At 61.9% G+C, this 22,597-nt stretch overlaps 3 protein-coding genes across 7 annotated transcripts in view; 2 read left to right on the forward strand and 1 right to left on the reverse strand.

The window, feature by feature from the left end:
- The first annotated feature begins 460 nt into the window (after positions 1 to 460).
- Positions 461 to 11,281, forward strand: MFGE8 (milk fat globule EGF and factor V/VIII domain containing). 2 transcript variants are annotated; one of them, XM_076347940.1, is made up of 10 exons: positions 461 to 589; positions 3,968 to 4,093; positions 4,353 to 4,478; positions 5,008 to 5,121; positions 5,565 to 5,746; positions 6,132 to 6,287; positions 6,990 to 7,134; positions 7,997 to 8,199; positions 9,571 to 9,726; positions 9,849 to 11,281. In XM_076347940.1, exons 1-10 carry the CDS (start codon positions 517 to 519, stop codon positions 9,990 to 9,992), a joined length of 1,425 nt encoding a protein of 474 aa, XP_076204055.1. In that variant the 5' UTR covers positions 461 to 516; the 3' UTR covers positions 9,993 to 11,281. The 2 variants fall into 2 exon arrangements, with proteins under 2 accessions (XP_076204055.1, XP_076204056.1); XM_076347941.1 differs by having other exon boundaries at positions 8,015 to 8,199.
- A 3,872-nt stretch (positions 11,282 to 15,153) lies between these two features.
- Positions 15,154 to 19,566, forward strand: HAPLN3 (hyaluronan and proteoglycan link protein 3). Of its 3 annotated transcripts, none has more exons than XM_076348699.1 (5): positions 15,154 to 15,196; positions 16,774 to 16,933; positions 17,238 to 17,609; positions 18,742 to 19,044; positions 19,224 to 19,566. In XM_076348699.1, exons 2-5 carry the CDS (start codon positions 16,807 to 16,809, stop codon positions 19,502 to 19,504), a joined length of 1,083 nt encoding a protein of 360 aa, XP_076204814.1. In that variant the 5' UTR covers positions 15,154 to 15,196; positions 16,774 to 16,806; the 3' UTR covers positions 19,505 to 19,566. The 3 variants fall into 3 exon arrangements, with proteins under 3 accessions (XP_076204814.1, XP_076204816.1, XP_076204815.1); XM_076348701.1 differs by lacking the exon at positions 15,154 to 15,196 and adding an exon at positions 15,723 to 15,742 and having other exon boundaries at positions 16,805 to 16,933; XM_076348700.1 differs by lacking the exon at positions 15,154 to 15,196 and adding an exon at positions 15,750 to 15,813.
- Positions 19,567 to 21,443: 1,877 nt separating this feature from the next.
- The window catches only part of ACAN (aggrecan), a 28,820-nt gene continuing 27,666 nt past the window's right edge, over positions 21,444 to 22,597 (reverse strand). For both annotated transcript variants that reach the window (XM_076348698.1, XM_076348697.1), the window contains one exon: positions 21,444 to 21,532. In XM_076348698.1, coding sequence (XP_076204813.1) covers positions 21,444 to 21,532 — 89 coding nt within the window. The remainder of the gene's footprint in view (positions 21,533 to 22,597) is intronic.

The following is a 22,597-nucleotide window of genomic DNA, read 5'->3' on the forward strand; positions in this document are numbered from 1 at the left end:
AAGCCCCAGCAGCCACCCAAGAGCCAAGGTCTGGCATGGGGTGAGCCGGCGGACACCCCCCCCCCGCCTGCACCCAGAGCATCATCAGTGCACTGCCCTCGCTTCCAGGCCACTAATTAAGCATCTTCGGCTGCCAGGCCAGTCTTCCAACCCCGTCTCTTGCCCTCCTGCCACCTGCCTGCACCCTGCACCCCAGGGTGGCTGGGGTACCCCCCTTGCCGCCTGCACCCCCCCTCTGCTGTCTGCACCCCTCTTGCTGCCGGCACCCCCCGCCTCCCCAGCCCGCAGCCCCCTCCCGCTCCCCGGCGGGGGCTCTCGGAGGGGGGCGACCCGCCGCTCACCCGCTGCCCGGCGTGGCGGGGCCGGTCCCCGCCCCGGGGGCGGGCGGCGGAGCACGTGGGGCCGCGCCGGGCCGGGCCGAGTCACTCCCCGCCCCGAGCCCCGCGGCGGAGCGGAGCGGCGCGGCGCGGCACGGTGCGGCTCGGCACGGCTCCGCGGCACGGCTCGGGACGCAGCATGGAGGCGGCGAGGCCGTGGCGGGCGCTGCTCTCCCTGGGGCTGGGGCTCTCGCTGCTGCTGGTCGTGGCCGGTGAGTGCCAGGGTGCCGGGGATCAGGGGTGCCAGGGAGCCCGGGGTGTCGGGGAGCCGGGGTGCAGGGGATCCGGCGTGCAGGGTTGTCCGGCGTGCAAGTGATCCAGGGTGCCAGGGAGCCCGGGGTGCTGGGGATCCGGAGCGCAAGGGATCCAGAGTGCTGGGGATCCAGGGTGCAGGGTTGTCCGGTGTGCAGGGGATCCAGGGTGCAGGGGAGCCCGAGGTGCAGAGCGAGAGGATCTGGGGTGCAGGGTGAGAGGGTCCGGGCTGCCGTGTGCGCGGTGCAGGGGTGGCGAGTGAGAGGGTCCGCAGCCCCCGGGGCTGCCGCTGCAGGAGCAGAGGAGTTCAGGTCCGCAGCCCCGTCCTTGCTTCCGAGCCGGGAATAGCGCAGTCGAGCTGTCCTGTGTTTTCAGGCTTAGATAACCGTACCCGCGATGTAAACAGCTTGCCTGGGACCGCCTGGCACAGCACGCCTGGCTGGCCTGGCCAGGGGAACCCCGGGGAGAAGCAGCTCCATCGTCACCCTGTGGGTCACGCCTGGGGTGGGTGACTCCGAAAGGTACGGGCGAGACCAGGGAAAAGGGAAGCAAAACCCAAGTACAGGCTCCAGGCCAGGGGGCAAAGGGCAGCAGGAAGGTGTGCTTTGAGGAAGGCCCTGTTTGTGCTCGCTCTCCCTGGGGAGAGGTGCTCGTTTTGCCCTCCCGAGACAGGCTTGACCTGACCTCCCCCAACCCTGCTGGGATGAGCCGTCCCAGTTTTTGGAGGATGTTATTTTTGCCTTCCAGCCAGCCTGTGGGTTCATATAAGCAAACATTTCCAAAAGTGGTGGCTGATCTTTGTTGCCTTGGTTCCTGACTGTCCAGCCTGTGACAGCTCTGTCCCTGACCGGAGAAAAATGTGTGTGGGGAGGATGGAGATGCTGAACTGCTCCGAAACCAGGCATGAAACAGCTGAGAAATAGGAGCATCCAAAACTACTTGCCACAGTGGAAAATGTGACCCGTGTGCCTTGCTGCTAGGCAGGGGGCTGGCTAGCGAGACCCACCGTGTAAGGGATTATTCCTGGGAGGGGATAAAAGAGATTCCAGTTACTTGGGATAATTAAAGTATATAACTGGGACCCCTCCTGTCCCGACCCTGAGAGGAGCCCTTGCTCCTTTGCCGCTGTGTCCCACCCCAGAAACTCCTGCGTCGGAGGCAGCGCAGATGCCGGGGAGCACACGTTTGTTGGCGTTCCGTGCCTGGGGAAGCAGCCGGCTCCTGCTGCTGAACAGAAACAGCTCTGTCTGCAGGGCCTTGGCCGGCTGCCGGGAGAGATCCTCGGGATGGGGCGGCTGGATGTGCCCGAGACCTGCGGAGGGGTGTGGGGCAAAGGCATCCCCACATATCAGCACGAGCTCTCTCTCCTCCCATGCTGTAGCTCATGGCAGCACATTGATGGAGCATGAGGTCATGCAGAACAGGCTGGGCAGCGCAGGCAGTGACTTGAACCGGTGCCCAAGTTTTTCTGCCTCCTGAGGCTGGACTAAGGGAGCTACAGCATCTTTTCAGAAACCTTCACGTAACGCTGGCCTGTCTGCCACCACTGTGTACCTTACACATGTGGAGTGTCAGGAAGAGTAGGATTAACTCATAGGAGCTTTGCTATTAAAAGACTGATGAGTAGGAGCTCTCTGAGTAGTAGCTTAGGCTAATGAGAGCCGTGCTGTTCGGTGTGGATCCGGGCAGCGAGCCCACAGCTTATTAACTTCCACCTTCTCCAGGGCATGCAGGTAGTGGGGGGTTATTCCTGGGTCTCCACCTGAGTTCAGCCCTTGCTCTGACTCCTGCAGCGTGGCAGAGAAGAGCCTGGCATCAGGGGATGTGCTGTCCCAGCGCTTCGCGAGGAGTTATTGAGGCTTTCAGCCAGATCTGTGGGAATCTGGTCTAGGTTTATGGAGAGTGTTGTCGTCTTGCAGCTCTTGGGGCAGAATAAACTGAGGGTGGGAGGAATTTCAGCCCGGCTCCTGCAATCTGATTCAGCACTGCAGTAGGGAGCAGAAGGTTGATGGGTGTGGTGGGTTGACCTCAGCTGGCTGCCAGGTGCCCACCCAGCCGCTCTCTCACTCCCCCTCCTCAGCAGGACAGGGAAGAGAAAAGAAGATGAAAAAGCTCCAGCATGGGTCCTTCCCATGAGCTGCAGTTCTTCATGAACTGCTCCAGTGTGGGTCCTTTCCATGGGGTACAGCCTATCAGGAACAGACTGCTCCAGCATGGAGTCCTCCATGGGCTGCAGCGTGGATATCTGCTCCGCTGTGGTCCTCCACGGGCTGCAGGGGGACAACCTGCTTCACCGTGGTATTCACTGTGGGCTGCAAGGGAATCCCTTCTCTGGCACTTGGAGCATCTTCTCCCCCTCCTTCTTCTCTGCTCGGGGTGTCTGCAGGGCTGTTTCTCTCACATTTTTCTCATTCCTCTCTCACAGCTGCTGTGCAGCGTTTTTTACCTTATCTTACGTATATTATCACAGAGGTGACACCAGTGTCAGTGATGGGCTCAGCTTTGGGCAGCAATGGGTCTGTTTTGGAGTTGTCTGGGACTGGCTGTCCCCAACCTGGGGGCAGCTCCTGGTGTCTTCTCACAGAAGCCACCCCTGCAGTCCCCCCAGCTACCACCACCTCGCCACGTAAACCCAATACCATGGGAGATGCTGGAGGTGGATGGACAGACAGAGAGGACAGTGCAGCCCCACCAGTTCCTCAGGGGGACCTGCTTGTGGGCTGGGGCTGCCTGGTGTGAGCTGCTCAGAGAGTGCTTGGAGTGAATGGAGTTCCGACAGGTATCGTGCAGGAATGGACCCTGTGCTCCCTCCTCGCATGTCTCCAGCATCTGGGAGCCGAGGCGTGTGGACTCCCTCTACAATGATTTTTTTTTTTGATCTTATGAGTACTAACTTTAATTAGCAAAACCCAGCCGTGGGACCAGCCCCATTCCCTTGAATAATCCTGTCCTGCTTGTGCCTGAGCGAGTCCCAGCCTGGCCACCCCCGCTTCCCAGCTGAGCAGCGGAAACATTTGATGCATCGAAGACCTGGGTTTCCCCTGGCTTCGGTTTGATGTACAAGCTCTGTTAAACCCCTTTATTAATGTGCCAGGGCAGGGCAGGTCCTGGCCGCTCTCTCATGCTCCTGGTCTCAACCATCGCCCTTAATGGTTGACGGACCTGTCGGTCTCGTGCAGGATCCAGCAGCTGGTCCCTGCCGGGTGCTCCCCTCCCTGTGGCATCTGCACGGGAGCAGTTCCTGCCATTAAGCCAGGATGCATCCATGTGCATCTGCGGGGCTCTGGCGGATGCCCGCCTTAGGGATGGCTTGCAGTGACATGTGGCTTTGCTTCCAGGTGACTTCTGCGATGTGAACCACTGTCAGAATGGGGGCACCTGCCTGACCGGGATTAATGAGACCCCCTTCTTCTGCATCTGCCCTGAGGGCTATGTTGGGATTGACTGCAATGAGACGGAGAAAGGTGAGGTGCTGACCCCATCACGGCGGCCCCATGAAGTCCAGGAACCTTGCAGCGTGGCAGTGTGCCCTCATCGTGGCCCTGCGCCGCTGGCCCTGGGGTGTGCTGATGGGCACATAGAGCGGAGATCCAAGCAGGGATGCGGTGACCTCCATCACTTGGGGGGAATGCAATGTCTTCGGGCAGCAACAGCCCACTGGATGCTCTTATTCTCCACCTGTGCCCATATTAAAGTCATTTTCCCCCCTTTCCCCTTCCCCAGGCCCCTGCCACCCCAATCCTTGCCACAACAATGGCGAGTGCCAGCTGGTCCCGAACCGGGGGGATGTCTTCACTGACTACATCTGCAAGTGCCCTGCGGGGTATGATGGGGTGCACTGCCAGAACAGTGAGTACAGTGTGTGGGGGGGGAGGCGGGGGGGGGGCTGCTCTGCTGCTAAGGGCTTGGGGACCTCCCGGGCAGCACCGGGGGGACAACCAGGGGGTGTTTGCAACTGTGGCTGTGTTGGGCGCTAGGCTCTGTTGGGGACCACGGACTGGTTTGGACATTGCAGGGTGCAGGGAAGGACCATGACGCAGGGACGTGGCTGTGTCTGAGCCTTGCTCTGCATCTCTGGAAGGGACACGGTGCCTCGAGTAATGGGACAAGGGATGCCTCGAGGCTCAGCCTGCTCCATGCGGGCTCCCAGCCTTGCCGTGGCTGCATGTCCTGGTGTACCCGCATGGCTGCAGTCAGTGGAGGGGCTTAGGCAGCTCCTTGGGTTAGAGCTTCAACCTGTGCCACTGTATCAGCAGGGACCCTGCCATGGCCCTTGCTCAGGGGATGCCTCCCCCTCTTTCCGCTGCACTGAATGAGGGGTCTCCACCCTGGGACTGGCTCTGGGGTCACCGCCTGAGCCCCCCACTCTGTCTCCTAGGCAAGAACGAGTGCTACTCCCAGCCTTGCAAAAATGGAGGCACCTGCCTGGACCTGGACGGCGACTACGCCTGCAAGTGTCCTTCTCCGTTCTTGGGGAAGACCTGCCATGTCCGTAAGTCCCTGGCACCAACTGTACAGAATTCCCTTTCCCTCCCTGTTCCCCATTGCTCTGTCCCCCATTGTCAGTGTGCCCAGGAGGGATCTCACCAGCTGGTTCAGGGGATCTGGAGGGCAGCTGTGGGTGCCTGTGTGCTGGCTGCCCTTGATGCCAGCAGGCCTGGTCCTGATGGAAGGAGCATCCCCGGAAAGGTGCTGTCTCCTCTCAGGGGTGGCCCCAGAGCAGCCCTTTCCCCCCCAGACCTCCATGCTGTGAGAGGGGCTGATGGATGGTGTGGTTTTGGCTGAAGACTGAGGAGGGGGGACACCTTGGGGACAGCCAGGTCCTAGGGCTGGCCTCCACCTCCTGCCCTGTCCCCAGACAAGAGGCAAATGACTCCCCGGTTTTGCTCCCGGGTCACTGACTCTCTTTGGTGCTGATGTCCGCACTGCCCCCAGGCTGTGCCGTTCTTCTGGGCATGGAAGGAGGAGCCATCTCTGACGCCCAGCTCTCGGCATCTTCTGTCCACTACGGCTTCCTCGGCCTCCAGCGCTGGGGGCCAGAGCTCGCCCGCCTCAACAACCATGGCATTGTCAACGCCTGGACCTCCAGCAACTACGACAAGAGCCCCTGGATCCAGGTACCTGCGGCAGGACTGGGAGCATGGGCGTAGCGGGCAGCCCTTGTAGCCACGGCTGGTCTTGCAGGGCTGCTCTCATGGGATTTCTCTGCTCCTGGTGGCAAATGCAGGACTGAATTGCTGCAGCAAGGTGCCACCCAGGGGCATCTTGTGATGTGCCTGGAGAAGGCAAGGTCGCTGGGGGGAAGATGGGGACCTGGGATGGCGATCCTGGGATGGAGGGCTTTCGCCCCGAGGAAGTCACAGCGCCCTGGGCAGCCCCTCTACTGGTCCCGATGCTGAGCATGAGCCCACCCTCCCATCCAGGCTTGGTGGCGCTGGTGGGCACAGGGGCTGTGCACCCCATCCGTGCTGTGCCCAGCTCATGCTCTTCTCCCCTCCCCAGGCCAACCTGCTGCGGAAGATGCGGCTGAGCGGGATCATCACGCAAGGCGCTCGCCGTGTGGGCCAGCCGGAGTACGTCCGCGCCTACAAAGTCGCCTACAGCCTGGATGGACGGCAGTTCACCTTCTGCAAGGACGAGAAGCAGGACACAGACAAGGTGGGCAGTGATGCTCCACTCAGGGGCTGTGCCGGCTCCCCCCACCCAGCGGTGCTGCGGGCGCTGGGGTGGCTGTGAGCCGCATCCCAAACTGTCTGCATGTTTGGGAAAGTGCTGTTGACCTGGGTCAAAGCCACGTGGGGAACTGTTGTAGCAGCATGACAGCACAGATGGTTCCAGCGCTGGGCAGCGCTCTGGCTCTGTTTAATTGACCATAATAAGCATAACCAAAGAAGCAGCGCTGACTTATTTAGGTCATTCAGATAACATCTTTATTGCTGACACACTGTGGGAACCAGGCATGATCTGGAAGTGCTAGCGAACGGCTTATGCAGCTCAGTGCTGTGTCTGTACTGAGCATGAGCCGACAGTGTATCTCACTCTCGAAGCAGGAATAGTCACTGAATGCAGCACTCTCCTCTCTCACCTTGTTATGGCAAGTGTCTTGTGCTTGTTTTTTGAGCATCCAGTCAATGGCTGGGAATATCTGCCTTGCTTTAAAAAAAAGAAAAGTTTCTCTTGTTTCTGCAGCGGTGGAAAAAATGCATGAAAACATGACCTGACTGTATTTATTGTGTTAAAAAGAAAGAAGCAAGCCACCTCTCTGCTTGTCACAATTTGGGGAACGTTGCCGTGGTGGGAGCGATTTTATGCACGAGGCTGCGGGAGAGCTGGGGCACTCAGCCCTGCTTGCCGTTGCAGGTTTTCCAGGGGAACGTGGACTACGGCACCATGCAGACCAACATGTTCAACCCTCCCATCACCGCCCAGTTCATCCGCATCTACCCTGTGACGTGCCGCCGCGCCTGCACGCTGCGCTTTGAACTCATCGGCTGCGAGATGAACGGTAAATGTCGGTGGCTCTCCCCTCCCCAGGGACCGCAGGGCAGGGGGTGACATGGGGCAGGGCGTCACCCCTTCTACCGGTTCTGATCCTCTGGGACAGGGAATTTGTGAGCGTTTGTTTTTCTCACGCCGGCTACGTGATGCCTGGAAATACCCACGGGTGCTTTTGGGGAGAACAAGCCGTTAATCCCACAAGCCGGGCTCAAGCTGCATTCTCATGCTGCTAACACCTTCCCAAGCCGGGGTTTTTTATTGGGCCCCCTCCCCGTCTGAGCTGTGAACTGGCTGCTTTTCCTGCCGGAGAGCTTGAAAAGCACCGGAGGATCAAAGTCCTCTGGGAAACGTGAGGGATGATTAGCCTGAGCCCTTTCCCTGTGCCTCCCGCATTCCTGCCCTGCGGCACATCCCCGGCAGCCAAGCGGCACCCGTGTGTCGGGGTGGGAGTGGGGTGCCGTGGGGGCTTGGGTCGTGTCCTGCCACTGCGTGGGTGCGGTGCCAGCCGTGCTTTCGGCTGGGGATGTCTATGCATTGCTCTCTTCACCTGTGAAAACATCCTCCTCTGCCTCCTGCTGAAGCCGTCTGTATTCCAGGGCCGTGCTGTGACGCGGGGACGACCGTGCGTCCCTGCAGCAGGAGGCACTGTGAGTCAGGGAATAGCTGGGAGCTAAAAATCCCGGGAAAGGGCGAGCCGGCTGCGACCGTGCGCCTCTGCCGAGCCTTTCCCTGCCTGATCCTGCCTGCCTCTCCGGGCAGTAGAAACGTGGGAACGTGGGGATGGCACCTGCCGGGGCTGCGGGGTTTTGCTTGCGACGGTGCCGTGCACTCTTTCCTTTTCACCGCCTGTATAAACCGTTGTGTTACAGTGTATTTCAACACGGCAGGTTGCTCGGAGCCTCTGGGCATGAAATCCCGCCTGATCTCCGACCAGCAGATCACAGCCTCCAGCATGTTCAAGACCTGGGGCATCGATGCCTTTACCTGGCACCCCCATTATGCTCGCCTGGACAAGACGGGCAAAACCAACGCCTGGACAGCACTCCACAACGGCCAGTCCGAGTGGCTGCAGGTGGGTCTCGGTGCCCTCCCTCTGCAACCCGATTTCTCCTCCCCAGCTCCTCCAGCTCTGCCCGGGGCCACCTCCTGTGCTTGGGGCCACCTCCTGTGCCGGGGCGGCTGGAAGCAGGACGGGCACAGCGGGAGAGGCCGGGCAGAGCCACCGGGACGGTGCAGCTGGAGCCTTGCCATGGGGCACACAGCCCGGCAGTGCTTTCCCCGAGCCGGGATCTCATGGGCAGGTCAGGACGGGGCCGCAGCCACCGGTTTTAGCAGCGATGCTGGAGCGCTGGGTCAGAAACATCAGCGCCCGTAGGGACAGGGACAGGGTGGTGCTGTCTCCACAGACCTTCTTGTGGGGTGCACTGAGCCCGCAGCACCCCAGCTCTGCATCACTCCCTTGGGAAGCGCCATCCCAGCCTGAGGTGACCGTCCCACGACCCTCTGGCTGCCCGGAACACCGCGTTTCTGTTTTGCGGGAAAAAATCAGGTTTGCTTTTCTCTTCCCAGTCTGGAATGGGAGCAAATAGTTTTGAAATTTCCTTCTCAGTTTCCTTTCCTCCCCTGTTTTTATACTTTTCACATGATTTCATGACATAATGGGACAAAGCAGTTTAGATATTTGTGCCACTTTTTATTTGGGAAATGATTAAAAGCAGCTGCTCCATGGCCCTAAATAAAACAGCTTATCAAGACGGCTGCTGATGGGGTTGGGATGACATGCTGAGTTGGGCTGTCACACCGCAGGCTGCCTGTTTGTGTACGTGTATATAGATTTACAGGTATACTCGTATATACACACATATACGTGTATGCGTATAGCTAGTACTGCCCTTGAAGAGCATAAAATAGGAACGAAATTAAGGAGACTTTCAGCTCATTTGCTGGGTTACCCCTCAGTGTGCCAGCAGCAGTAGCGCAGTGTGGCAGAGTAAAGAGAACAGAAACCATCTCACTTACCACCCGAATGTCAGACTGCGCTGAACTGCGTATTTTCTCAGCCAGAATCACTTTCCAGTGGAAATGCATTTTCTCCGGGAATCCTTTATTTTTTTTTAATTGAGGTTTTTTTGCTGTCATTCCCACATTGACCTTTTCAGCAAAAAATGTCGAGGTGGCAGCGGTGGGGAAGGGAGCTGAGACGGTGGGGTTTGCGTCCCGCTTTGGGTTGCTTCGAGGGATGCTGGAAGTGTTAAAGGGTCAAATATTTCACAGTAGTGTTTTATTAGTCACTCTGGCATTGGGGCGGGGGTCGAGTGGTGTTTTCTCCATTCTTGACCCCCGAGGGCCAGCACATCCCGGCTGCCTCCGGGACACGCAGGATGCTCTGGGGTGGGAGCACCGCTCCTGCGAGGAGCTTCGACAAGCCTTGTCTCTGTGCCAGATCGACCTCCGCGACCAGAAGAAGGTGACGGGCATCATCACGCAAGGAGCCCGCGACTTCGGGCACATCCAATACGTGGCAGCCTACAAGGTGGCCTACAGCGACAACGGCACGTCCTGGACCCTCTACCGGGATGGCCAGACAAACAGCACCAAGGTGTGTGGGGCAGGGCAGGGTGGGCAGCGACGTCCTAGGACTCGGGGATGCCGCTGTGGGGAGGGATGGGATGGTGGCGGTGAGATCTCGGCGGTGCTGACACCCACCTTTCCCCCCCCTAGATCTTCCACGGTAACAGCGACAACTACTCCCATAAGAAGAACGTGTTCGACGTGCCCTTCTATGCCCGCTTCATCCGCATCCTGCCCGTGGCCTGGCACAACCGCATCACCCTGCGTGTGGAGCTGCTGGGCTGCGACGAGTAGGCGTCTAGGGAGGAAGGACGGGGCTGCTCTTCCCCACCGCCCAGCCCTCGCCCTGCCCGCCCCTGCCCACTCCTGCTCCGACCTCACACCCCCCTCTTCATGTCCCCAAACTTGGGAGGCGGCCAGGAGGGCTCCCCTGCCCCGTGTTGGTGCCGGGGCCGCAGCACTGCACTTTATGGGGCCCTTGCAGGTGGGATGTGGGGATGGCTCCTGCCCTTTAACCCCACTAGCCAGGGATGAGACCCCCTCCTGCAACCGGAGCTTGGCTGGGGGACCCTCTCCTGCAACTGGGGCTTCCTTGGGGGACCCCATCCTGCAAATGGGGCTTTGTTGGGGGACCCTGTCCTGCAACCAGGGCTTGGCTGCATCCTCCCAGCTGAGCCTGGAGACAAATTTTCTCCCCCTTTTCGCTTCTGCTTCCAGCAGAGAGGCTACAGCCAGCAGCAGTTCCCTGCCTGCACTGGGGCTCAGGACTCAGCAGTTTTGGGGGGCTTAGGGCTGGCACCCCGGGCTCTCAGCCTCCAACGTCCCTCCTGCTCCCTGCACAGCGGCAAGCAGGGACTCCGAAAAGCTTACTTGGCTGTCGTCCCCTGCCCGTTTTGCCAGGCCCTGGGTCTTCTTGCCTGCGATGTCAGCACCGCATAGTGCGAGGGGAGTGATGAGATGGCTCCTATCAAGAGGCACCGGGTCCCCATTGCCGGTGGCTCTACCCGCTGGGTGCTCCCGGCAGGCACTGCGGCTGGTGTTTTGGCAGGCGCTGCCCATTCCCCTTCCCGGGGTGCTGGCTCCAGTGTCCTCCAAGTCTTGGCATTGTCACTGTTCCCACCTTACCGCAGTTTGGGGTGCCTGAAAGTCCCTTGTCCCCAGAGCCAAGTGGTGACCAGGGCGGCTGCAATCTGGTAGTGGGGGAGAGGTGGTTTGAGAAAAGATGGGAAAGGTGGTGGTTAAACCACCCAAATGCAGTAGGCAGAGAGCTGTGCCATGACCCTTTTGTAACCTGATTTTTTCCCTTTCCGTGGGGTGGAGGGGAGCCTCTTGCAATGCTTGAGCCCTTGGGATTAGCAGTAGGAGACGAGCGAGACCCGGCACCGGCAAGTGGGAGTGCGGGCAGGGTGTCCAGGCAGCGGCGCTGGCGGCGATGCTTCCCCCGCCTGCTGGGATGCAAAGCAGCCGTGGGGCCGGGCCGGCAGTGGGTTCGCTTTGGCAAGCGTCAAGGGAGCCCGGGTGGGATGGCGGCGGCGGCCCCGCTCCGGGGTGTCTCTGACAGTATTAAAACCAGCTGAAACTTTGGGGCTGTCAGCTTGGCTGCTCTGTGCCTCCCCGAGAGCCACCTCCCAAAGCCCGGCAGGTTCGACAATCCCCCAGGATCCCTTCTGAGCCCCCCGGCTCCTCCATCCTGGGGTGCTGCCAGCTGCCGTGCTGACCCCACACCTCTCCTGCTTTCACAGACCCTCCTAGCTCCCTTCCCTGCCCAAAAAACAGGGTACCAGGGCTTTGTGCATCTTCCCTGCCGCCTCCACCCCGTCGCAGCTGCCGGAGCCTGTGCACAGCTGGCCAAGCGCAGTGGGATGGGACTTGGGGAGGGGAAGCCACTATCAGCACCCCACGCCCTGTGTCTCCTCCTTTGGCTTTGATCCTGGAGCAAATCCCCCAGCTTGGAGCAAAACTGGCTCTTACACCCCAGTGCGCTCCCAGGGCTGGAGAGAGCTGTGGGTTTTGCTGGGGCTGTCTGCAGGGATGCTCCCAGCAGAGCCCCCCTGGGCAGGGCAGGGGGACGGATGCTGCTGGAGCAGGATCCCCCTGCGTAGAGGACGGGGTCCCTGGTAGGGACGGAGCACTGGGGTGAACAGGACGGGGGAGCTTTGCTCTTCTCCAGAGTCTTCTGCCACACCGGGCAGGGACCCCTGAGGTTGGCACGAATGGCCTAGGGACACCTGCATCCCACCACAGCTCTCCGTCCCCGCAGCTCCTGACAGCCTCCGTGCATCTCCTCGCTGCAGGCAGTGCCCCATCTCCTCGCTGCAGGCAGTGCCCTGTTCAGCCATGCAACTCCTCCCCGGGCCCTGTCTGCGGGAGGTGGGCTCCTGCCTGGCACTGTGGGTGCCGGCCCCGGGCACCAGAGGGGCTGGGGGGCTGCTTGCAGAGACTGGGCTGAATTGTGGCTGTGGCTGCTTGGTGACAAATAACAGCAACAGCTAGAGCCGGGGATGGTGGGGGGGACAGTCAGGCCTGTTAACCTCCAGACATGCCACCCTTATCACTGGGAAGCTGGGGCAGAGATAAGAGCAGCTTGCTCCGAGTCCAGCCAAGACAGCCCTGAGCCAGGGGCACTGTAGAGGGTCCATGGGGAGGGTGACGGGAGCAGATGCTGTGCGTCAGAGCAGGGGACGCATCCTCAGCGCCTGGCTGCTGCTTCCCCCTGCCCGTTGCCACCCCCGAGGCGAGCCACGCTGACGGATGCCGAGCCCCTTCCCAGCTCTGTGGCGTTTCCTTCCCCCTGCCAAGCCCCAGGACGGGGGGGTTGGCGAGGGCCAGGGTGCCCTCCACCCCATGCACAGCCCCCCATGGCTTGTCCCCGTCCCTCGGATGCTCTTCCCGGACACGGCTGGGTTGCTGGGGCAGCAGGAAGGCCGGGAGGGCCGGCACGCTGCAGCCGCAGCACCCCGCTGCCTGCTGACTCGGCTGCCGGTGCTGCCAGCTGCCTGCGAGTCGGTTTCTCAGGAAGCAGCCGTCAGGGAGAGCATCCTCTTGCCTCCACCCGGAAAGCCCAGCACAGATCACAGCCTCCTCCACCCCACCAGGAATGTGGGTTTTCCTCCCAAGTTTGAGCCTTGGGCAACAGGTTTCCGCTGGAATTGTCCCGCGCAAGCGGCATTTCAGGGAGAAATCTCTCCAGTGGGGCCATGGCAGAGCTGTCAGCCACCGGGTTTGAGGCGGGGAAGACAGGGATGACATTTTTATGGCTCCCGTTCAACCAAAAGCTCAGCCAGCCCTAAACATGTGCCCTAAACACGTGCTCCAGGGTCAGAGCTACCCTGACCCTGCACAGCCTTGCTCACCCTGAAACCCGCAGTCCCACCCAGGGTCCCCCTTGGGGAGCAGAAAACAAACCTGGGATTATCCCTGAAGCTCCAAAAATAGGGTAAGAGGTGGGAGGGAGCGAAGGGGATTCCTCCTTCCTAGGGGGGCTTCTAGTGGCTGGATGCTTCCCCACGCTGCCTGCTCCCCAGGGGGAGGTGGAGGGCATCGGCGGCCGCATCCAGACAAGAGCCGTGGCTGAATGTGAGCCGTGAGCTGTTGTTGAAAAGAGATGCACAAAAGCATCCCTCTCCCCTTCCCCGCCGCCGCTCCCCTCCTTGGGCCGGGCAGAGGATGGCCTCTGGCAGGTGTCGCCGTGCAGGCAGCGCAGGCAGCACAGGGCGCCGTGTGGCTTGTTCCTCGGCTCTGAAACAATGGTGCGGCCACGCCAAGGAGCAGCGTGCTCCGATGGGGCTGTCTGTCTGTCTGCACCGCCGGGGAGGGTGGAGGGAACCATCCCGATTGCCGGCTCACTGGGACACGGACACCTTGGGCAAGCAACTGCAGGGAGGCACTGGTGGCCGGGATGCAGCTGGGATGCAGCCGGGATGCAGTCAGGATGCCATCCCACCACCTCCTCCGGCCATGGGGCAGGGCGGGGGGGACTGGGGACCCTCGGCCGGGATGCAGGCAGCACAGCGGCCCCACGCCGCCGTGCCAGGAGATGTAATTGCCCCTCCATTGTGGGCTGCGGAGCAGCCTGCTCTGGGCAGGCAAGCAGGCAGCGTGCCCAGCCGTCACGCTCCCGTGTCCCTGGGCAGCCCGGCCCCTCTGTGTCCCTCCTCGGGGAGGGCTGGCGGGCCCCAATGGGTGGGTGTGCAGGGAAAAGGAGAGCAAGGAAGAGCAGTGCCTCCAGACCCCAGGTCCCACAGCCATCCCCGGCTGGGACTTCCCATGGGGGGACGGGGACTGCCGGGCCGGCGCTGGTGGCAGATAATGCTGTTTCCGTGCCGGCTGCTCCCTATCAGCGTGACGGCGGCGGGCAGACAAGATCGCGCCCCGAGCGCGCTGTGCCGGGGGGCCGTCGGGAAGGGGTCCCAGCCCCCTTCACCCCACAGCCAGCCCTGGGGCGGTTTATTTTTGCACGAGTTGTTTTCTTTCCGGCTTGACGCCGTCCTGCACGGCGGCAAGAGCCAGACCAGGGCCCCCCGCGCCTCATTTCCTTGCCATAAAACAACAAAGCGGGGGGTGAAGCGGCGCAGTGGACCGGGGTGGTGGGTCGCCGGGTCAGGGCACATGCCGCTCCGTGGTTCCTCCATGTGCTTGACCCATTGGCCACTCCTGGACCGGCATCCCCTGGCTGTGCCGCTGCCGTGCTGCCCTTCCTGAGGGCCGGACCTGGGGCTCTCGGAGCCGGGGCTGCATGTCTGTGTGCCGGCAGGAGCTGGCGCAGAGCGCATCACCCAAGTCTAGGGATGATGCCCCCTCAGATGGGTGCAACCGGCACCCTAAAGCTTTTGCCCTGGTTTCTGTGCCTCTGCTTTGCCCCCACAGCCCCAAGCGGACCCCAAAGAGGCTGAACCCCGTGGCTCAGCTGCCTCCCCTGGACCCCAGAGCAGGCAGGCACTGCTTGCACATCCCGGGCATGGTCCACCCCCCCACCACAGCCCACCCATCCTGAGCCGTTCATGCCCACAGTGCTCCTGCCACATGTGTGCTCGACACCACCATTGCCTGGGGACCGCGGCCAGTCCCCCCGGTGGGATGTGGGACAAGGGATGGATCTTCTGCCCCGGCACTGTGGCTTCACCGGGGCTTTGCGTGGGGCATCACGGGGTCCCACCAGCCCCTATGGGGCAGCCCACTCCCCGCCGCTCTCCCCTCCAAGCTGGGGGCAATGCTGGCGGATGGCACGTCACAGATGAGGCATGTGGGCAGCGTGCGGGCAGCGTGCGGGCAGCGTGCAGGTGCACGGCGAGGCCGTCGCCGAGGCACGGCGGGCAGGCGGGGGGCCGAGGGCACCCACCCCAGCTCCGGGCTGCGAGCAGGGGGTTGGGAAAGGCGTGTGTTTCCCTTTAAGAGGCAGGCCCTGGAGCTGCTTCCTCTCAGCCCTGCAAGAGCCCTAAACACAGTGCATCTGCCTGCAGCCTGCCCGCACGCCTGCCTGCAGCCTGCCCGCAACCACCGTGAGTAGGGCTTGGCCCCGGAGCCGGGGCTGGGGAGGGCTGGCACCCCGGCGTGGTGGGCACCCTGCTTGCCGTGGAGGGCAGGGAGGGATGGCATCGCCATGGAGGGTGCTGGGCATCACTGCAGAAGGTGTCAGGCATCACTACGGTGGGTGCTGCAGCACGAATGGTCACTGGCATTGCGGTTGAGGACGCCAGGCCACCTGGCGTGTCACCGCAATGCTGGGCTCTAGGGGGGTGGCTAGGCATTGGGGGCACAGGGGGGCCAGGGCTGGTGCCCCCCAAACCGAGGTGCGAAGCTGCCGGTGCCTCGAGCCTGCCCTGCCATGCGCGGGCAGCACGTGGTGGTATGCCTGCTGGGCTCCGGTGCCTGCAGTGCCGTGCACCACTGCTGCTGGGCTCCCGGGGCTGTGCTGGCCATCGAGTGGTGGTGCCCTCCGGCACCGGTTCCGCAGACCTCGTCGGGTGGCAAGCGTGGGTTGCACCCCATGGAAGGCGAGCAGTGGCACCGGCCGCGGAGGAGAGCCCGGGAGCGAGCAACCCATGGTGAGAGCAGCCGGTTGCATGCCCTGGATCCCGGAGACCATCGCCGTACCCTGTATCGGACCCTGCCGGGGGTGAGCACCCGCTCTCCCACAGCCCCCTGGCCTGGGGCACCTTTGCAGGCACTTGTAAACCTTGTCTAAGCAGGGGGCACAGATGTCAGATCCCTCCCAGTCTTGGATGGGGGCTGCTGGAGGCTTGCTGGGTACCGGGCCCCCTCTGCCGGCTCTGGGAAAGCTCGCAAGCCAGCAAATACTGCTGCAAGCCACCCTGGGTGAGCCCCATGCAGGGCACCCAAGGGTGCCCAGGGCACCCAGAGCTCGGGGCAGCGCGGGTCTCCGGTGCTGTGGGGCAGCCAGGCTTCCCCCCACCCAGGGAATGTGGTTTGGGAGCGAAACGTGTTGCATGGGGTCAGCACCAGCTGCGTCTGTGGTGCAAAGCGGCAGCCCTGGGTCAGAGCCAGGGGTCCTCGGCTAGGCCAGCTGGGTGCTGCCGGGCTTTGTCCAGTGCTGGGGCAGCGGAGGCAGCCCCGAGCTCTCTCCTCCCCTCCTCAGCTGGGTTGCATGCTCGGCTGCCTCTGTAAACCGAGCTTGCGGCTTACAGCGGGGCTCGGCCACTTCTCTCCCCCCGCACCCCCTACGTGATGTTTTCCCAGTGCTCCCTGTTCAAAGGATGCCCTGGGATCCCATTTCCCCTGCCTGCTCCATCCCTGGCTTGGTCTCAGCTCACCCCTCTCCGGGCCGGCCTTTCCGCAAGCCCCAACGGGCGGCAGTGGCAAATGCAGTGGTGCGCAGCGTGACCCAGGCGGGAGGATGAGGATGGAGGGGACTGGGAGCCCCGGCAGTTAGGCAGGTCTGGGGGCACGGCTCAGGTTGCCTGCGCCCTCCCCTGTGGGCAGGCGAGCCGCTCTGCTGGCTATTCCCACCCCTCTCCTTGCATCCCTGCGGTGGGGTTTGCCTGCTGCCATGTGCCAGGCAGCGCTGGGGCTCTCCTGGTTATTTTGGGGTGTTACCACAGCCCTTTCCCCTCGGCAGCCCAGGCTCAGGGTTCGGCCTCACTTCCCAGCCATGCTGCTGCTCCCGCTGCTCCTGGAGGCCACCCTGCTGCGGCTGGCCAGCGGCTCCCACCACCCCTTCTACAACGGCTTCTACTACAACCACATCATGAACGACAAGGGCAAGGGGCAGGAGAAAGGTATATTGGGGATTGGCAGGGCTGGCGGAAAGACGGGCTGGCAGGTCGGTGCAAGGGGCTGAAGTCCCCCCCCCCCCCCCCGCCACTGGGATGGGGCTGGGACCCATCTCTTGGGGGGGATGTGGGGCCCGGAGGAGCATGTGGGGGTGCTCCAGGGATGCTCGGGGGATGCTCATGGGATGCTCAGGCAGAAGAGGAGGTGGCTGGAGGGAGGGAGTGGAGTGGCTGCAGGGATATTTGGGGGTGCTGCCCAGCCCTGGACCCTGACCCACACTTCACGCCTGCCCTCCCTGGTTTACTTCAGTGGTTTACTTCAACGGGGCCAAGCTGGTGGTGGAGACATCCAAAGACCCCATCTACAGCTCCAGTGGTGCCAATGTCACCCTGCCCTGCCACTACCATTATGAGCCCAACCTGGAGGCCAAGCGCAAGATCCGCATCAAGTGGTCCAAGCTGCGGGACGACTACACCAAGGAGCAGGATGTGCTGGTGGCCATCGGCAAGACCTACATGGCCTTCGGGGACTTCCAGGGCCGCGCTCACCTCCGCCAGGCTGGCCGGCGCGAGGCCTCGCTGGTCGTCAGTGATGTGCGCTTGCAGGATGATGGCAAATACCGCTGCGAGGTCATCGATGGGCTGGAGGATGAGAGCGATGTGGTGGACCTCCGGCTGCAAGGTAGGGGCACGGTGGGGACCGTGTGACCCCCTGTGCCAAGCCAGTGAGCCTGGCCTTCCCGTGGCACCCCCTCCTTGGGGGAGGTAGCAAGGCAGGAGGGTCGGGGAGCCCAATCATGGGCAGAAAGGGGCTGGGATGCTCGGTGTGATGGGGTGGTGGCTTGGGGCCGTCTGGCTGTGGGATCTCAGCACCGAGCGAGCCCAGAGCAGTCTGCCCAGCTGGGATGCTGGGGATGCTACTGTGGAGTCAGAGTTGGGGGTGACTCCGTGGCTGCAGCGTTTCCTGCCTCTACCCACCCATCTTCCTGCTGTGCTGCGTCATGTGCAGCCGCCCCCTCGCCTCCCAGCTCTGGATATCCCCATGCATCTTGTGATGAACCTTGGTGGTTGGTCCAACCCCTCTTGCTCACTTGCCGTGAGGGACCTGACTCAGCCCTGGCTCCACTGCCAAGCTCAGAGCTGTGGGAATGTCCCCCTTGCTGTGTCCCTGCCCACCCCCTCGGCCCCTGGGCCCTCCCTCCCATGGTGGCTTGTCCCCACCGGTCTCTGTGACTGTGGTCCGTGGTGGTGCACATGTTCCTGTGGTCCATCCATCCCTGTGACAGTGGTCCATCCATCCCCATGTTGGTGGTCCATGTGTCTCTGCGATCCTGGCCCATATGTCCCTGGGATGCTGGGCCTTCTGTCCCTGTTCCTGTAGCCTGTGCATCCCCATGCCAATGGTCTGTCCATCCTCACAGGGGTGGCCCATGCCTCCCAGGGACGACTACCTTCGTGTCCCCAGGACCGCGGTCCATACATCCGTGTGGTGGTCCCTGTATCCCCATTATCATAGTCTGTTCATCCCTGTACGTGCTGGTGCTGTCACCATGAAGGTGGTCCGTGTGTTCCCAGAACCGAGCCACTGTGTCCCTGTGCCACCAGATGTCGCTGGCAACTCGCCGCTGGCCGCTGCATGCCCGGAGCAGCCCCATCCCGGCACGCCTGAGCCTTGAGCTGTGCCACTTGGGGGTGGTCCCTGTCCCAGAGCCTGAATTTGGGATGGGTTGGGGACCCCTGTGGCTCCTGCTGGGGCCGGACGCGGGGTGGGTGAGCCGCCTGTGGAGCCAGCTGAGCACCCCGTCTGCCCCCAGGCATCGTGTTCCCCTACCAGCCTCCCCGCGGGCAGTACAGGCTCAACTTCCATGAAGCCAAGCGAGTGTGCCAGGAGCAAGGCGCCGTCCTCGCCACCTTCAACCAGCTCTTCCAGGCCTGGAGCGAGGGGCTGGACTGGTGCAACGCAGGCTGGCTGGCCGATGGCACCGTGCAGTACCCCATCCGCCTGCCCCGCAAGCCTTGCGGTGGGCTGCACCTCGCCCCGGGCATCCGCAGCTACGGCCCACGCCACCGGCACCTGCACCGCTTTGATGCCTTCTGCTTCTCCTCTGCGCTCAGAGGTGGGTGCTGGGCCAGGGGCTGGGTGGGAGGGAACCTGGGGAAGATCAGTGGCATCCCATGTTCTCCCTCCCCCTTAGGGCACAGGGCTCAGCCCGGGCGGGGATGCTCCAGGCGGGGATACTCCAGGTGGGGATGCCCTGGATGATGCTCAGCACTGATGCTCCCCTCTCCCTCCTAGGAGAGGTTTTCTACCTGGACCAGCCGGCTGGAATGACGCTGGAGGAGGCCAAGCAGAGCTGCCAAGATGCGGGGGCGGAGATCGCCCAGGTGGGGCAGCTCTACTCCGCCTGGAAGTTCCTGGGGCTGGACCGCTGTGATGCCGGCTGGCTGGCAGACGGCAGCGTCCGCTACCCCATCACTAAGCCCCGGGCCAACTGTGGCCCCGCAGAGCCTGGTGTCCGCAGCTTCGGCTTCCCCAGCAAGGGCAGGTTTGGGGTCTTCTGCTACAAGGAGAGATAAGGAGCCGGGAGGGCTACTTCTTGGCCGGAGGATGTTTCTAGCCTGACGGTGCCCAGCGTCGGGTGTTTCCCAGGGCTGTTTTGGGGGTGTCTGGGGGGAGGCGGGGTGGGGGAGAGGCTTCTTTTTGTTTTATTTTGTTTCCTTCCTTTATATTTTCCACATCTTGCTGAGCAGCCAGCACATGCAGCTGCTCGGGGTAGCTGCCAGCTGGGGCAGCGCGGGACCGTCCCCAGCATGGGGTGCACACAAGGACGGTCCCCATGCCAGCGAGGCTGGTGGTGCGTGGGTTGCTGCCACCCTGCTTGGTCCCTTCCTGCAGTGGCAGCGGGACACCAACACCCGCCTGCCCTTCCAGGCTGGTCCTGCTCCTGAGCTTGTGGGGTGGGAGGGAGGTGAGGCTGGATTCGGCCAGAGGCAGAGAGTGGGTGTCTCTGTTGCATCCCAGCCCCTCTTCCAGCCCCTTCCCCATCCCACTGAAGGATGCCGTTGTGCCTGTCCCCACGGGAGCACCAGTGCCTTATATCCATGTGCCTCTCGTCCGGACTCCACTTGAACTCTAGTGCCTTCTTCTTCGAGCGTTTGGTTATGAAAAGATGTATTTTCCTGGACCTCTTCTAATAAATCGGTGGAGAAAGCCCTGGAGCGGCGTGGGTGTGTCCCCATCTCTGTCCCATCACGAGAGAGAGGTCTGCCACAGAGAGAGGATTTGGGGATCCCTGGCTGGACACCCTGGACTGTCTCATCCTTGGCTGAGCATCATCTCATCGCTGCCAGCTCAGCCCTGTGCCCACCCTGAGCTCCCGCAAGGGACCTCATTAATGAGTGTTAATTAACCTCCCGGGTGTCAGGACTGGAAGGGTGAAGCATTTCCTGCTGGTGATGGGTTTTAGGCATGTGGGTTAACCCCCTCCCGGGGCAGGAGCTGAACGGGGGGGGTGACGTCCTACCCTGGGGTCCTTCTTCGGTTGGGGCTTGTGAATCACAGAATCATAGAACAGTTTGGGTTGGAAGGGACCTTTAAAGGTCACCTAGTCCCCACACCTCTGTTGTTCCCAGGGCTGCACCCTTGGGTGCTGGCTGGGGCTGAGCTGGTCCTGTGTAGCCTGGAGCACCCTGTTTGGGCTCCCCTTCCTTCCCCGCTGCCTTGCCATGGGAGACCCCGCCCCGGCCCACACAGACACCCCCCTTCCCCAAAAAACCGACACTGACCAAGTGCCTGTTCCGATTTCACTCTCTTTATTATTTATCATTCTTTCAAAATAGGATATGTTTAAAAATATAAATAGGTGCAGGGAACGCTGGTGCCCCGCACGGTCCCCTGGAAAGAGCACATCGTCCCGGGACGGGCGCTGCGCTGCAAGGGGGGTGGCAGGGAAGCAGAGAGGGGCCGCAGCCCCCAGCGCCCGGGTCCCGGGTCTCAGCATCCCCTCGCCTCCCTCCTCCCACAGCTCCTTCCACTGCAGCCCCCCCGGCCCTCCCCACCCGCCCCGACGCGCTGCAGCAGTAGGAGGATTCTGGAAAAAAAAAAAAAAAATAAAACCCCAAAAGGTGCTGTTCACCCCGGAGATTAAATAACAGAAATAATTACATTGTTCGTGGATAAAATCAGGAAAAAATAATCATCTTTATTATTTAACTTAACCCCCTGCCCTCTGCAAACCCACCCCCCTCCCTGTCCCCGAAGGCACGAAGATAATTGGAACCGGACGGTTAGTAAAAATGCTGAGATCTAATTCGCTTTGCTTTGGTGCTTGGAAAAAACATTAATTTTTTTTTTATATATATACACAAAGGTGGGTTTGTCTTTAATATAATTTTTTTTTCCTTATATGACAAAAAAGCAACAAGAAGAAGAAGAAATCGACTCTGTTAATATAACTGTTCCGTTAAAAATCTCTCTTTCTCTCTCGCTTTCCCCCTCGGTCTCTCTCGCCCCGCTCTAATGGGTGGGTCTGTGCACGGCTCTGCCGCTGGGTCTCGACCGGCTCCTGGGGCTCCTCTTGTATAGCCTGCGCTGGTAGTTGGAGGCTGCGGAAGAGGGAGGAGAAGAAAAGGCACCTTGTTAGCAGCAGCCAGGACAGAGCCGCTGCTTGTCCCGTGCTGGCCGCCCCGGCCCCTGGCTCCCTGGAAAAACACGGGCAGCCGCAGGTTTCACTGCCCGGCGGGCGGTTGCGTGTGCCCCGGCGCCAGACTGCTCGCCTGTGCACAATCGGCCCTTCTCTCGCCCCCGCAGCTGGTGTTTGCTTCACCCAGGGGTGAAGGTGCCCGGGTGCCTCCCCGGAGCCTGGGCAGGAGCATCCTCTCCGCGGATGCTTGTCCCATCCCTTCCCTGTGCCCAACCAGGAGAGCAGCTCTGCTAATGGGGTGGGCACGGGGATTGCTTCCTTGTCTCCCCCGCTGCCTCGCCAGTCCCTCCCCGATCCCCTGGGACAGCGAGGGAAATATCCATCAGCAGTGGGATGTGCTCAGGGCGCAGGAGAGGAAACAGCCCCGTCTGGCTGGCAGGGACAAGGTTTCTGGCTGATCTTTGCTGCCGGTCTCCCTTGAATCTGGCACCGCTCCGTTGGCGGTAATTGCAGGAGGGTTTTGATGGAAGCAGCAAAAGATGATTTGGAACAGCCTAGGTCTCTTGATGGCTGACAGTCTGTGCTGGGAGCAGCCTGCAGCTCTCCAGGTCCGTGGCAGAGCCAAGGGAGTCAGCAGCTTGGTCCACACCACGCGGCCGCCCTTGGACACCTCCTCCATCCCTCCTCCTTCTGTCTCCTCCCTGGGGCAGAGGTTTGTCCCTTAAGTCCGTATCGACTTTCCCTGGCCACGGGACTGTTGCTTTAGCTGGAATTGCCCAGCTAGACCAGAACCTGGCAAGGAGGCCACTGGACAGATGCGATTTGGCTGAGGCCGATGGAATTATGGGGAAGCTGCAGGCGAGCAGGGATGGGACAGGGGTGTAGGCAGGCTTGGGAGTGGGCTGGGACGCCAGTGGGAGGGCGCTGGCTGCGATCAGCTGGAGGCCTGACAGAAGAAGGGTCAGGAACCCAGCCCTGTCTCTTGGCTTAGCTCTGCCGCAGGGCTCCTGTCCGCTCCCAGGGCAGG

Source organism: Aptenodytes patagonicus, chromosome 10 (genome assembly GCF_965638725.1).
Source record: "Aptenodytes patagonicus chromosome 10, bAptPat1.pri.cur, whole genome shotgun sequence".
Lineage (NCBI taxonomy): Eukaryota > Metazoa > Chordata > Aves > Sphenisciformes > Spheniscidae > Aptenodytes > Aptenodytes patagonicus.

Coding starts and splice junctions, on each gene's coding strand:
- MFGE8 (XM_076347940.1), top strand. CDS start 517: ATGGAGGCGGCGAGGCCGTGGCGGGCGCTGCTCTCCCTGGGGCTGGGG. Junction 5,122..5,564: donor GGGGAAGACCTGCCATGTCC/GTAAGTCCCTGG, acceptor CACTGCCCCCAG/GCTGTGCCGTTCTTCTGGGC. Junction 7,135..7,996: donor CATCGGCTGCGAGATGAACG/GTAAATGTCGGT, acceptor GTTGTGTTACAG/TGTATTTCAACACGGCAGGT.
- HAPLN3 (XM_076348699.1), top strand. CDS start 16,807: ATGCTGCTGCTCCCGCTGCTCCTGGAGGCCACCCTGCTGCGGCTGGCC. Junction 16,934..17,237: donor GGGCAAGGGGCAGGAGAAAG/GTATATTGGGGA, acceptor GGTTTACTTCAG/TGGTTTACTTCAACGGGGCC. Junction 19,045..19,223: donor CTTCTCCTCTGCGCTCAGAG/GTGGGTGCTGGG, acceptor TCTCCCTCCTAG/GAGAGGTTTTCTACCTGGAC.